This window comes from Typopeltis vanoorti, chromosome 20, assembly GCF_054136105.1.
Source record: "Typopeltis vanoorti isolate ZY-2024b chromosome 20, IOZ_Tvanoo_1.0, whole genome shotgun sequence".
Taxonomy (NCBI): Eukaryota; Metazoa; Arthropoda; class Arachnida; order Uropygi; family Thelyphonidae; genus Typopeltis; species Typopeltis vanoorti.
This window is the reverse complement of record NC_143568.1, coordinates 65351249-65365678: the sequence shown is the minus strand read 5'-3', so window position 1 is coordinate 65365678 and position 14430 is coordinate 65351249. Positions and strand designations below refer to the sequence as shown.

The following is a 14430-nucleotide window of genomic DNA, read 5'->3' as shown; positions in this document are numbered from 1 at the left end:
GCATATCCATGATCAAGCCGGGATTCTAACCCGTAGCCTTTGGCCTGGAGAACGGATACGCTAACCACTCGGCTAACTTTTTTTTTTTTTTTTTTTTTTATTAACAACTTTATTATAAACTTTTGCAATTATTTACATCATTATGAATTCTATATACATTATATACATTTGTTATACCATTATTTCAATCGAAGTTTCATTTTATATTATAACATCATGTTATAATGTAGTTGTTACATTACTGTTCTCTTAAAATGCCTTAACTTCCTTTACTTATAAACAGGGAATCTCATCTGTTAGTTACATACACATTATTTTCTCTATTACATCAATTAAGGTATAATTCAGCTTTTTTTTTTTTTAATATACAGTTAATTCTATTTACATACCATATATACAATTATATATCATACTTATTATATATTTAACAATCTATATATTCTACAAGATAAATCATATATACATCTGTACAGCGAAATAACATTCGCATGCAATGAAGTAGGAGCGCACTTTTTTTTCCTGCGGTAGGAGATCTGTTCCAAGTGACTCAGGTGCTGTTTCCTCTGGTGGAGGTGGAGAGTTAGTATCCTTCCGAATTTACTTCGATTTGCCCCATTTCCACTAGGAGTGATGAAGGTGTCGTTCTGTTGTTGGTTGGAGGGTTCATCTGATGTAAGGTTGGAGGTTAAGTGTGTCCATTCTTCTGGACTGGACCGAATTGGTGATCTCCTCCTGGATGTAGTGATGTAATTTCGATATTGTTCCGGGACTGTCTTCCCTTCCATACGCTTGGTCGCACCTGTGAGCCCAAATTGCGTACATCGTTAGGATTAGAACAATTGTTTGCACCCTGTTTATATGTTTTCCTATTAGCCAGAATAACATTTCTTCATTGATTACTTTGATTTCTGGAACCCATCTTTTCACGGCTTTCCAAGTTACTTCTGCTTCCTTGCAATATAACATTAGGTGGTATAGTGTTTCCGGTTCCTGGCAAAACTGACATGTTGCATTCCCTTCAAGGGACCTTTAGCCACTATCCACATCTTGGTTGGTAGGCAGGCAGGCATGGTGTACTTTAAAGAAGAAGGTTTTATACTTTGGATGTATTGGGAGCTTGAAGATATTGTTTAATACCGGACTGAGTGTGATTTGTCCTCTTCTTAATTCTCTATGTTGTGGTATGGGAATGGTTGTTCTGCTTAGTTTGTAGTATGTTGCTTTTGTTTTTTGACTTATTAATTTTTCAGTGTTGATGCGCTCTGTTACAAATACGTATCCCTCCGCCATCTCTGTAAACATTCTGGGAACTCTTCCGTGAATCTCTGGCATTGTGCTGATTATTCTGTGTGGAAGGCATTTCTGTAGGAATGCTATTGCATATCCGTGGTATGACTTGGTGTTTGCTGTTTCTGCAGTCTTCGTTCTGTTGATAACTGTTTTTAAGTGATTAGACCTAGACCTCCTGCTTCTAATTCGTGAAAGAGCGTTGTTCTCCTCATCGGTTCGTACCGAGAGCCCCAGATGTAGGTGGCGCACAGCCTGTGGATCTTGTCTGCCCATTGCCCATGGTATGGGATGTTGTTCACTTTGTACCAGATGCGAGAGGATAAATATATATTGCATATTCGCGCTTTTCCTCTTACAGATAGTTGTCTTGGGCGCATAGTATTTATTTTCCACAAAACAGTGGAGTTCTTTCCACTGTTTTTCATACGTTTCTGGGCCGCCTATTTTAACTCCCAGAACCTGAGTTCTTATGCCTTGAGGAATCTCAGGGTTCTTTTCCCATTTTCCTATTAGCATGCAATGAGATTTATTCAGGTTTACTTTCAGGGCAGAAGCTCTTGCAAAGGCGTCTAGTAATTTAATTGACTCTTCAATGGATGTTTCCGTCTCTGGGGTTAATGTGATGTCGTCAGCATATGCCAATATTTTTGCTTGGCTCTCCCCGTGAATGTTTGTTCCCTTGATTTCTTTGTTGGGGTTGATCGCTCTGATGACTGGTTCTAGTGCAAGGACGAAGAGGGCCATAGAGAGGGGGTCTCCTTGTCTCACTGAGCATTTCATTTTAAAAGATGCGGATAGCTTCCTGTTCACGATTACTTGACTTTCTGCATTCTCGTAGAAAGTTTGCAACCAGTTCCTAAATTTTGAGCCAAATCCCATTTCCTCTACAACTTTGAATATATATACACGTGGCTTATGGTGTCAAACGCCTTTTCTATATCCAAGCCTAGTAGGACACAGGGTTTGTCAGTCAGACTGTAGTACTCGTATACTGATCTTAAATGAGTAATTGTGTCTGCTATATTTCTGCCCTTAATTGCACAAGTCTGTGCGGGAGATATTAATTTCTGTAGGTACTTCTAACCACTCGGCTAACATGCAATGCTTAATGACATTTTGAAGTACACTGGTCATATATGTTAGTAATCGATTAAATAAAGCATTTATTTACAGTGTAAGTCAGTTACGCAAACGAAAAATTTAGAATAATTTTCGTAAACGAAAGAGTTCGACACGTTGAATGGTAGATAGTCCTTTCTTTTTCTATAACAAACAAATTAGCTTAAAATATGTTTTGTCATCATTAAATTTATCATTTTAATCTTAGTATCTACTGAGGTGACTAAGGTGACCTGGTTAGCCGAGTGGTTAGCGTATCCGCTCTCCGGCCAAAAGGCTGCTGGTTCGACCCCCCCCCCAGGGCATGGATATTTGTGAATGACTGTTTTTCGCATTCATTCATACAAATATATATACATTCTCGCAATGCTGGAGTGGGTCACCATGGAGAAGAACTCAACCCTCCCGCAATGGGAGAGCTAGCAATTGGTTAGATGGCTGCCGCTCACATTTTTCGAAATTCCCCAGATTAGGGAAATATTCCCCAGGTAGTAATAACTAGGGCTCGGATTTTTAGGTCGTAAAAAAATGCAAAATATGCGTCCAAGTATACACTAAAAACAATGAAAACATTCGAAATATGCTCTTAAATATGCAAAAAACTCAAACTATGCTCTTAAATATGCAAAAAACTCAAACTATGCTCTTAAATATGCAAAAAACTCAAACTATACACTTAAATATGCCTTTATTAATTTATAATTCTGCATGCTTTAATTAAAACATTACACATAAATTAAAAACATAATATAATATAAAATACAAAAAATTGACATTTAAATACCTACTAACTGACCAGGAAAATGATTTAATATTTGCTCTTTTTTTTTAATTAATTCTCTTTCGCTTTTCCTGTAACAAAGTATACTTTCATTTAAAAATATATATACAGTATAAGTTTATATTATACGAAGAATATACGCTTAACTTACTTAAATTGACATTTCCTCCCTCTTCTTCTTCGCCAATATCTTCTGGTAATTGATCACATTCCCTTTGCGGAATTAAGTCGATTTTTATAGATAGCTATTATGAACTGTGTGACTTTCCAACTCCTTGATTAATGTTTTCGGTGGCTCCCAAGAAGTACACGTTGCATTTTGTCTTGCTAAGCACTGCTTTGCTAGGATTCTGTCTCTCACGGTTTCTGTTTTTAATGAAATAGCTAATTTTGTTTTTATACAATTCACTTGTGAGAAAATTCGCTCCACGCATGCAGATGAATGCGGGAGAATAGTAAGATTTGTCATAAAATATGACAGTAAACCGTATTTATTATTATTCATGCCATCTTTTATGTCAGTCAATGAATGCCAATATCGAGGAATGCCATATCTTTAGGAATTGGTAGATCTGATGCTACGAGACGATAACTTCTCCACTCATCATCTATTTGATTTAACCTAATATCATCAACAAGTGAGGAGAATTGAGCATCAAGAGGAGTAATGGTAGATGTGACTGGCTAGGATCACAGCAACTTTTGGGTCCAAGATTCGTAATTTTGCAACAATGCTGTCTTCTTCGAAGACAAATCTTTTCTTTATTTGCGAACTAAGTTCCACAAGAACCTTTCAACAATCATTTTTAAATCTCAACAAAATAGAGTTATCTTCGAAAGGGTTTCTAATTAAGTGCGTCATTGCTCTACCACCGAAGTAAATATCATTAACATTTTTATAGCTGTTTTGGTTTCTTGGATCAATTTCTGATAATTTAACTGTTCTTAAAATCTCATCTTTAAGGAAGCAACTAAGTAAATTGAGATATTCTGTTGATACATTTAGGAATAGTTGGTGTAACCTGAAATGCTTTGATTGAAAATCAATATTAAGTGTATTTACTTTTTCAAGAATATACTGAAGGGAAAAAAAGCATTGGTCTGGTTCCAAGGCCAGTAAGTGTATCAAAATTTTTTTGGCATTGTCAATTTTATCTGTCCTTGATTCATTTTGAAAGTGCATCATACTGTTCTAAAATAGTTGATACCACTTTTTCCCTCGACAGCCACCTGGCTTGAGCAAGTTTGGGAATTTTATGTGTAGCTATATCAGCAGCTTCTTGAATGAGTACAGAATCTCTTTGCCGCTTATCACTGCGAGAGAAGTAGGAGGTTAAATCCTTTAGAAAAGCATCTAAGTATGAGGGTAAAACACTGACTGCATGACTAGCGCATAGGGCAAATGAATGACAAACGCAACCATCACAAAAAACAGATGGGACGTCATCTTTCAACAGTTTCTGAAATCCACTGTTAATGCCCATCATGGAGGAACAGTTATCACTACCAAACCCAAAGATATTGCTAAGGGGAATGCCATGATTCAGCAGAAGAGTTTTGACAGCACTGTAAAGACTTTTAGCACTTCCGTTCTTACACATACTATGTCTAGTAATGCATCAGATACATCTTTTTTATCTGTATCAAAATACTGTACAACAACAGCCAAGATTTGAGTGACGGAGATATTTGTACTCTCATCTATTATAATTGAAAAATTTTGATTCTTGCATATTTCGGTAAGTTGAGACTTTTCATGGAATGATATTCCATCCTGAATAACATAAGAAAGTTTAGTTTTCTTCATTGTCAACTTTCCAGCAATTTGGCTATCCGGAAATGCGCGTTTACACATCGTGTTAACGATGTGTAAACGCAAATTACACAAAATGATCAACACGAGAAAATGGGACGTTATGCTCAGAAAAGAAGCTAGCAATTATTAACTCGCCCCTAGCTAATTGTTTATCCTCTGTTGACGCTTTCTTATTAAGAAATTGAGTAATAACAGCTGTCGACTTAGCAGACTGATAATTACTTTTGTGTTTGGCTGAATCTTTATGCTTTATTAGCGCAGATTTGTTTGCGTTTTTAAATGTAATATTACAACACTTACAGTAACTGGTATCTTTGCTGTTCACGTCTTGCTGCAGCCAATCTTTTATTTCAGGATATTTTAACCAACCTTCTTTAAATGATTGAGAATACCACTTCTGTTTTTTTTTTCTTTGATGGCTCCATATGGTTGGATTGGAAGTATACCATAAATATGAAAATAAGTAAAAATATTGATAATTTAAACAATTTGTCAAACAGTGTACAAGCACAAGGATTTCTACGATAACACTGCAAGAGGTTGCGCTATATGTATGTAACGATGTAAAACCTGTGTGATAAGAATGGGAAAACGAAACCAGAACAGAGCAAAAACAGTTTGTTTATCAGATTTATCAAAAATAAATAAAAAAATTCGTGAATATAATAGTAAAATATGACAAAAATATTAAAATTCAAACTTCTGTTCAAATTTCCCAAGATTTTGGGAGTTTTTTTATTAAAAATCTCTAGATCCCTGGGTAGCGGCTAAATTCCCTAGATCTTGGGAAAAATCCCAAGGAGTGGCAGCCCTGGCTGTATGTCACCTAGTATAATAGGTTTACGAGATTTCAAAGAATCCTCATATCTGTGGTCTCTAATCTTTGATCACGTGCTTTATTTCCAACCCAACTCTCAGATCCATAGCTTAAAATTGGTCTGAACACTGTCTTATGTACTGCTAGTTTGGTGTTTTCGCTAATTTCTCTCTTATTCCATATGATTTTACTCAGCCGGCTACCCATCACCATTCTTTCATAATGTGTTCCATATAGATGATAAATAAGACGATAATGTGCATCATTGTCTTACCCCTGATTTTACATCAGACCATCTTCCTATATTTCCATCAGTTCTAACTGCTGACTTACATCTTACATATAGGCTATGTATTTCTCTGGATAATGTTCCATATACCCCATATAATTGTAGTGTTTTGAAAAGCTTTATTTTCTCAGGGCAACTTGTCATATGCCTTTTCCAGATCTACAAAACAAAATTCGCAATGTAAAAACCGAAACCTATTTGACTTACTTGACACTATTACAATTTTTAGTTCTTCGAAAATTAAGTGACAGCTCCTTGTACAGAAGATCCTTGTCATATTATTATTATTATTACATAACACCTCCAGGGAGTCCAAAGACTCATCAAGGAGGGTACCTACTCTACAACTCTCCGTCTCCACCACTCCATCAGCCGCAACTACCTTCATCATCTACACTAACGCCATCTACCACCACTAGTATTTTCACAAACAAACATCCATGCCGACGGCGGGATTCGAACCCGCAGCCTTTTGGCTGGAGAGAGTATACGCTAAACACTCGGCCAACCAGGCTGGCATATTCCTATGATTTCTCAATTATTTGTCGTAAAGTAAAAATCTGATCCTGACAACCTCTTTGGCATGAACCCGGCTTGTTGTTCTTCTCTTATTATTATTATTATTATTATTATTATTATTATTATTAACAGTTTATAATACATAACGAAACAACCAAAAAAAAAAATGATGACCCAAAGATGAAGCGAACGCTAATCGGTTAATTAAAGGCAGCGTCATGCCGCTAAAACCGGCACATGATTAACGATTAACGGGGCGAACGAAGCCCGCAGCTTTTATATTCCCCGCTTTCTGAATAGGGATACAGTGAGGGAGAAGTTCATGAGCAATTTGCTTACCCTGAGAAGGCATGGAGATTACACATTGTCACTTAATTTCAGATGGCTTTTGGTCCTTTGTGTTTGAAAAGATCCGCTTCGTCATAGTTGGCAGCTTGTTGCATCAGTGGTATGGAGACGTCCCTAAAAAGAACTATGTAGCTGGGGACTGCAGGAAAGAACAGATATAGGGGAAATCTGTATCCCGTGGATACTAGTCATAATTGAAGAGCGGGTCATCGTACGGCGGAGCATTATTATATTTCTTTCTATTTTCTATTTATCACTCAAACGCTATATTTGTATTACCAAAACAAAAAGATAAGGTGTGCACAACGTTTTCTCAATGGTTGTTGAAGGCGGTGGGGAGAAACCGATAGACTAATCTCATACAAAATCAAACATCACATGATATAATAATTTACCGCATGATATGGGAGATGAGTTCCATTCTGAATGCGGTATATGGAGGAATAATAGCAGAAAATGATATCAGAGTAGTCAAGTTTAAAGGGGAGGATTAAAACTCATCATGAGTTATAAGACTTCAATTAAATTATGAGGCAGAGAGTCCTTTTTAATAGGAAGCTATAGATGTCCCAGATGCACGATGCAACATGTCAGTCTGCAGCAGCCAACTGTTAAACCATCAGACTCGAGGAAACTAGATGTGAGCGATATACAAGTCAGTGCTGAGGATGTTCCTCAGAGAGAAGTGCGAATGGTTTTAAGCAACTGCACATAGTTTAGATGTGATTAGAAAGCATAATTGCAGTTTGATTCATTATTGCAAGAAAACTTAACTAATTAAAATTGGAATTATTTTTAAAAAAAGTTTTAAACTTAATTCATTAAGTTCACTGCAGTAATATTACTGCAAATACTAAGCCTAAAATCTAAACCTCTTAGATTTAGATTTTTGGCTCAGTGTTTGCTGTAATATTTCAACAATGTACTTAACGGATTAAGGTTAAAGTTTTTTTTTTTTTTTTTGGTATTCGTCCAGAAAAAAGTTATTCTTTTGTTTTGTGTATAATCAAGGAGTCTGGCTAGACGGATTTTAATGAAATTCGGCTCTTCGAATCCATACATAGATCTGTATAAGTATCCCGATTTTTATTTCGGCGGAATCGTTTGGAGGGACAAAAAGGGCAAACTTTCTAGAAATTAGATATAACAGCCACTCCTCTCTTGATGAATGGAACTTAATGAACTTTTGTATTCGATATCCTTTAGAATATGCCCACATTCATCAGTTTTGGTTCAAATGGAATCAGTGGCGAAGCTAGAGCTTTTGTTGCCCGGGGCGGTTCCTGAGTTTGCCGTCCCTCTCAATACACACCAAAAATACTACAAAAAGTCAAAACGACGTATAGGGAAATAAATTAAAACACTATGTTTATGTTTATTTTAGCTGTAAGTATACTTGTTAAAAACTAATTATTAATTAAGTAATAAAAATTACTAAGTTAACATAAATAAAAGAATTGTCGAAAAATAAAATTGTGTCTCACGTGAAAAGTGCCGCCCCCTCTGTCCCCCCCCCCAACTACGCCACTGAATGGAATCAATTTTATTGGCCACGTTTAGCAAATTTAGTAAGTTTTAGTAGATTTAAAGTGATATTGATAATTACTTACAATGGCTGGTAGAATTTAATGAAATTTAATAAGTGCGATTTCTATTGAAATTTGTAGAGTCACATTAGTTTCCAGTTCAGTCAGACCGTAGTAGCAAAGTCAGCAAAACCATACAAGTTTACAATAAATAAAAAATAAATAAATAAAATCTGACTTCTCATAAACTGAGTTATAACTTTACTTCACACAGTCGTTGGTTTTATAGAAATGCATAACCATTCGATAACAGCTTCCACAGTTCAGTCGGTATAGACGAAGCCCCCTTTGGTTGGAAAGACCTAGGTTCAAGATGGAAAGGGGAGTGTTCTTCCTGGAAAGGCGGGTTTTTCTAACCGCAATCAGGCAAACCGGCCAGTAGAGCACACGCTGTTTTTAGACAGAATATTTATTGGCATAGAGCTAACTCTATCCTGGAGTTATGGTTACGAAATCTAAGGATACTTGGAAGCTCATGAGCACTAAGTGCCTGTTAGAGCCACTGAAAACGATGACATAACCCTTTCATAGCACTCTTTGAAACTAAATTTATTATATACATATCTACAGTATGCTGGTGGTCCCACGAACACTATGGAAATACTGACAATAAACAAGTCAGCTCTGAACAACAATTCAAAACCCCATTATGCTCTTTTATACTCGTATTGCCAACCTGATATTTATTTATTAATTTTCAGTAATCAGATTGCTGTGAAAATCCTTCTCTCACTATAATTGAACAGTTTGAAATTTCGAAATGATTCCAATCTACTTATATTCCCTTTATAAATAAAAGATATTATAATAATTTCTTTGTGATATGTTGGAATTTAATGAAATTTGGTAAAATTCGGAGTCGGTTTAATTTTGGTTTTAATCCGATCATTTTACTGAAAAAATTAGACGAAACAAATTGCAGTTAACATGCCAAAATCTACATAGGCTTTAAAAAAATAAAGACACTGGCAACATCCATGTGTACGACGGGATTCGAACCTGCAGTCTGGCGAGCGAATGCGCTTATCATTCAGCTAATCAGATTGTTGCGATAATAAATGATATCCTTCTACAAGAATACTATTTTATAATGCACTGATAATTTCTTTTCTTATGTAATGATTCATGTACTCTTTGCTTTTATCGTCAATCATTATATACTGCATATCTAGTCCAGCCATAAACATTGTTACAACTTGAACAGCGCATAAACCTTTAATCTCTCAGTAAATCATTTACAGCTTTCAGCATAAGCAAACCACATGCATAACGTGCATATAGCCGCACTCAATGTTCGAAATGTCCTCTTTTTGCCTTCAAGCATGCCCGAAGTCACCATCGACATGTCAGGCTACATATCGATGGTGTCGCGCATAGCATCCTGCCACTGCTCGCTCCAAATCCACCTTCACGCTCCGGCGATGGTGGGGTGTTGTATTTTGCAGGCTATTCTCCTAAGAAACGACCACAATTTGAAGCCCAATGGATTCAGATCGGGACTTCCAGACGACCAATCAGATGGTGATATGTGGTTGGGCACATTAGCCTCCAACCACTGTTGTGTGGTCCTCGCTTTGTGTGCAGGGGCTAAGTCTTGTTGGTAAGTCCACTGTCTACCATGAAACAAGATGTTGTTCAGGGGCTGTACCACAGGTTCCAGGACTGTGTCTTAATACACTTTGGCGGAGGTTTTGACTCCTTTTTTGCAGAAATGCAACTTGGATATCCCATTGATACGTCATCCCCCACGAAACCACTACTGACGCGTGGTGATATCCTTTGTGAATCCTAAGTGCTATGGCATATACCCGATCGTTCTGGCGGTAAAACAACTCTTCAGTTGTGAAAATCTTCTCATCTGTGAAGAGACACATCTCTGTATCTGTTGCTTGCGAACCGCCGGAGAAGTGCCTTTGATTTTATCATGCTCTGCCGCATAAGTTGTGGTGTCCAGTAGAACGACGCTAGGCTCTCATCCCAGGTCATTAGTTAATAGACGTGACATCGTCTCTGCGAAACAATTATCTCTCGCTACATCACTTTCTGCGTTCTCATAGGATTACGACGGAGGTGTGCCTTCACAGCCCTCACAAGCCGTTGTATTAGTAAGCAATGGCTTGTGAGGGTTGACCTGTTCTTTGGCAGTCAGGTACATCTTCTATATCGTTATAACGGTTAATAGTCTGCTATGCAAACTGCTATCCTACTGATCCCGAATGTTTTTAGCGTGTTGAAAATAACAGGTGGCTGCATTCCAGACTTGTGAAATGCTATTACAGCTATGCGGTTCTGATAATCTCCACAATGCATGTTAACCCATACTGCTAGACAACTCTTTCTCTGCTGATAAACACGCGAATGTTGGCTGCAGCCACTAACGGAACCGAACTCGCGCAATTCTGTGGGCAGCGCGTGGATGGCGGAAATTATAACAGTTTTTATGGCAAGACTGTGTAATGTTGTTTCACTTCCTTTCATAGCTTTGCAAATGCCGTCCAACCACAGCAGTTGTTATATCCATAAAATGAATTGAAGGATAAGCAAAATGTACTTAATAAGTAGAGCCCATGCATTTTGTGAAATTGGCCTCAAACAAATATGAAAATAAACCGAGACAATCATTTAAAAGAAAAAAAAAGTAGGCTTTGCAAATCCATGTTTGTATATTAACACCGTTCATTACTATATACAATGAACCCAGTGATGTTTTTTTTCCTTCTTCTTATTATTATTATTTATTCATTTGTAGCCTGTATCGTTTTCACAAATTTTGCACATCATATAAGAAGCAAGTTTTTAGTAGAGAAACTAACTACCAAAGTTTATTTACAACCAATCAACTAAGAATGTGAGACCTGTTAAGCGTGTATATTCTCGAATAGGTTTGAATGCTATGCCTGATGAAGAGGGAAAAAAAAAAAAAAAACGGTTTCCGAGGTTCAAAATCTGTGACCTCGGTACAAGACCACCTTCAATTGTAAAGAAGCGCCTATAATCCCTCGATGAATTTTAACTGCAGGAGGTGTTTGCATAATAATAATATTAACAAAAATTCTGCTTGTGCTAGACAGGATCCCAATTCATGGCTTTCCAGTCAAAAGGGCATTGTCGCGCTGTTCTCGCGATTGCTCAACACAGGCGTCCGCCTGCAGAAAGATTGTTACTGTTGGGTTTTATGCAGGAAAGGAAGAAAACTGGTTTTGAAGTAGTCGATACCCCCCCCCCCACGTTTAGTTACCTCCCCTCCCCCGGACGCTAGACTCAGCGACAAGCCGGTTGGGGTTTCCCACAGTCGCATAATCATAGCGGACTCTGCACCTAAGCTGGATAAAAGTGCTATAAAGAAGAAGAGGAATCAAGGTTATCTGTTAAAATCATTAAAATCATTTTTAACAGGTAACTTTTATTTATGTTTTTCGTACTACTATTCTAGTTATAAGTGTAGGGCTATGTCATGACGGCTTGGTGTATCTGTCTTAGGACTTTTGTTTTCGCTTATTGGTCAGAGTCGTGACCTAATTTTTAATTTTTAGAGGTCACGACTAGTACAAAGTTAAAGTTAAAACAATAATAAAAAAAATATGAAGAAAGTGGATTAATTTCAAAAAAACAAATCATTGAATTTCGAAACTCCGACCAATAAGCGAAAACAAAAGTCCTTCTAAGGCAGATACACCAAGCCGTCATGACATAGCCCTACACTTATCCCGAAATGTTCCGATGACGATAGCACGGTCGAAACGGTTCGCACCCCGTTAACGCTCTCCCCCAGCCCTGTTTCCCATAAATCCCTTGCTTTTCTCAAAGAAGCGCCCTTAAATATAATAATATATATATGTATATAAATAAAACCTGGGTTTTTCTAATTTCATCTTCCCACCTTGCCTTAAACACCCCCTCCACGTTTCCTACCCCCTTAAACGGCCTAACAGCCGAAGTATGGAGAACGAAGACATCCAAACAAGGTATGTGCAAAATTTCTTCCTCTATTAGTCTCCATATATTTACCTCAAAAATACACTTATAATCCCCTGAAAATTCTTGAGTAAAAAGCCAATGTATTTAAAATAAGGGACACTCCTAAACGAAAACAGGCTAAAAAAGCCGTATAAATAATATTTAAGTTAAGGGATATTACATCCCATATTGTTTCATAGCCGAATAAGAAACTCAAAGAGTTTCATGCCGAATATAGAAACTATAGTAAGTTCGGCGAGTCCAAGCGTAAGCAAATACCTGGATAGTGTTACAAAAGTTTCTTATTCGGCTATGAAACAATATGGGATGTAATATCCCTTAACTTAAATAAGTCTAGGTCGCCGAATTGAAGTGGCTCTTCATATAATTAATAGTATAAATAATAGTTTTTTAAGAGGAGTAACATGGGAATTTTCCCAGAAATAATACCTATAGAAAGAGTAATCTTTTAATTAAAACAAAGGATAAGTAATATTAGTTTTGTGATTTTTAAATAGTTAAAATAAGCCCATAGTATTATTTCTCATAGTTATAATTTAAAAAAATGTTTTTGTGATTTTCTTTTCTTTAAATTTTGTGTTTGTGTTATACTTGATTCAAATATAAAGTCAAGTAACTTGAATATCTAATATTTTATATTTATTACTGTGATTTTTTTTAGTTGAGTTGTAAGATCTTTACAAAACAAAGAATTTTCATATTTGTTACTGTGATTTTTTTAGTTGAATTGTAGAATCTTTATAAAACAAAGAATATTTATTTTGTCACAAAGACAAATTTATTTGTCTCTGTGATTTCTTTTTTCCTACTTGAGTTGCATTATCTTTATAAAATAAAGAATCTCGTGACTGTGATATTTGTAGTTCATTTGTAGAAAGAAGATGCGTAGGTTTTTTTTTTTTTTTTTTGGTTGTCAAAATTTTGTCGATCCCGTCCTGTGTCCCGGTTTGACAACCAAGAAATCTGACAACCCTAATCGTGGGCGGCCCAAACTATCAGCACAACATCTATCATATCTCTTCTTGAACACTGACAGACGAAGCACTCACAACTGAGTCAGAAAACGCATTCCATTCATTCACCAATCTCCAAGCGAAAAATCTAGTCCTCACACCCTTGTTAACCCCACTCTTACTTAATTTCCAGGGATGACCTTTGTTCTTCCACCACTATCTCACTGCTGAAATATTTTCCCTGCATCAGTCCTATAAAAATCTTTTAGTAACTTAAATGTTTCCATCATATTCCCTCTTCTCCACCTATCAACCAACTTCTATAACTCACAAACGCCCAATCTATCAATGTAGGGAGCATTCCTTAGACCACTCGCCTCTGAATCTTTTCTACCACTTCCTTGTCTCCAAGCGATCCAGGTGACTAGACCTGAGGACGATAATCCAGCTGTGGATGCATCAAGGCTTTATAAAGAGGAATAATAACTTTTTTTTTTTAATCTCTGCATGTTGTGTTCTTCAATAACTAAGTAATCCTGTGAACTATCTTGGACACTTTAGCAACATGCCCTCTGAACTTCAACTCTCTATCTGCCAACACCCCCAAGTCCCTAGCCTCATCAATCTCCTGGAGTACAGTTCTATCAATGTGGGTACACAGCTTGAATAACTTTATATTTCTCTTTAGACCAGTGGTCGCCAAAGTATATTTTTCTATCGACCGCCAGGGTTAGATATAACATTGTTAGGGGTCGATTCGGGCTCAGGGGTCGATAGAAAAATATGAGACATCATTGTATAGGTAATATTTAATTCGGTTAACTTGGATTACCTCCATCCTGAATGACAACGCAATGAAGAGTGAATCGTGGGAACAGTAACATGAATAGGACCTATAAGATGGAGCAAGGTCATGAAAATAGTTACGGAGACC

General features: G+C 36.8%; 2 protein-coding genes across 2 annotated transcripts in view; both read right to left on the bottom strand.

Moving 5' to 3' along the window:
* Nucleotides 1-1006, bottom strand: part of LOC150095526 (inactive DNA (cytosine-5)-methyltransferase DNMT3L-like) — a 361976-nt gene extending 360970 nt beyond the window's left edge. The window contains exon 1 of the mRNA XM_090410700.1: nt 901-1006. Within this exon, the coding sequence (XP_090266826.1) occupies nt 901-1006 (106 nt within the window). The remainder of the gene's footprint in view (nt 1-900) is intronic.
* A 3350-nt stretch (nt 1007-4356) lies between these two features.
* Nucleotides 4357-4791, bottom strand: LOC150095525 (uncharacterized). Its single transcript, XM_090410699.1, has one exon. It carries the CDS (start codon nt 4789-4791, stop codon nt 4357-4359), a length of 435 nt encoding a protein of 144 aa, XP_090266825.1.
* Nucleotides 4792-14430: the final 9639 nt, after the last annotated feature.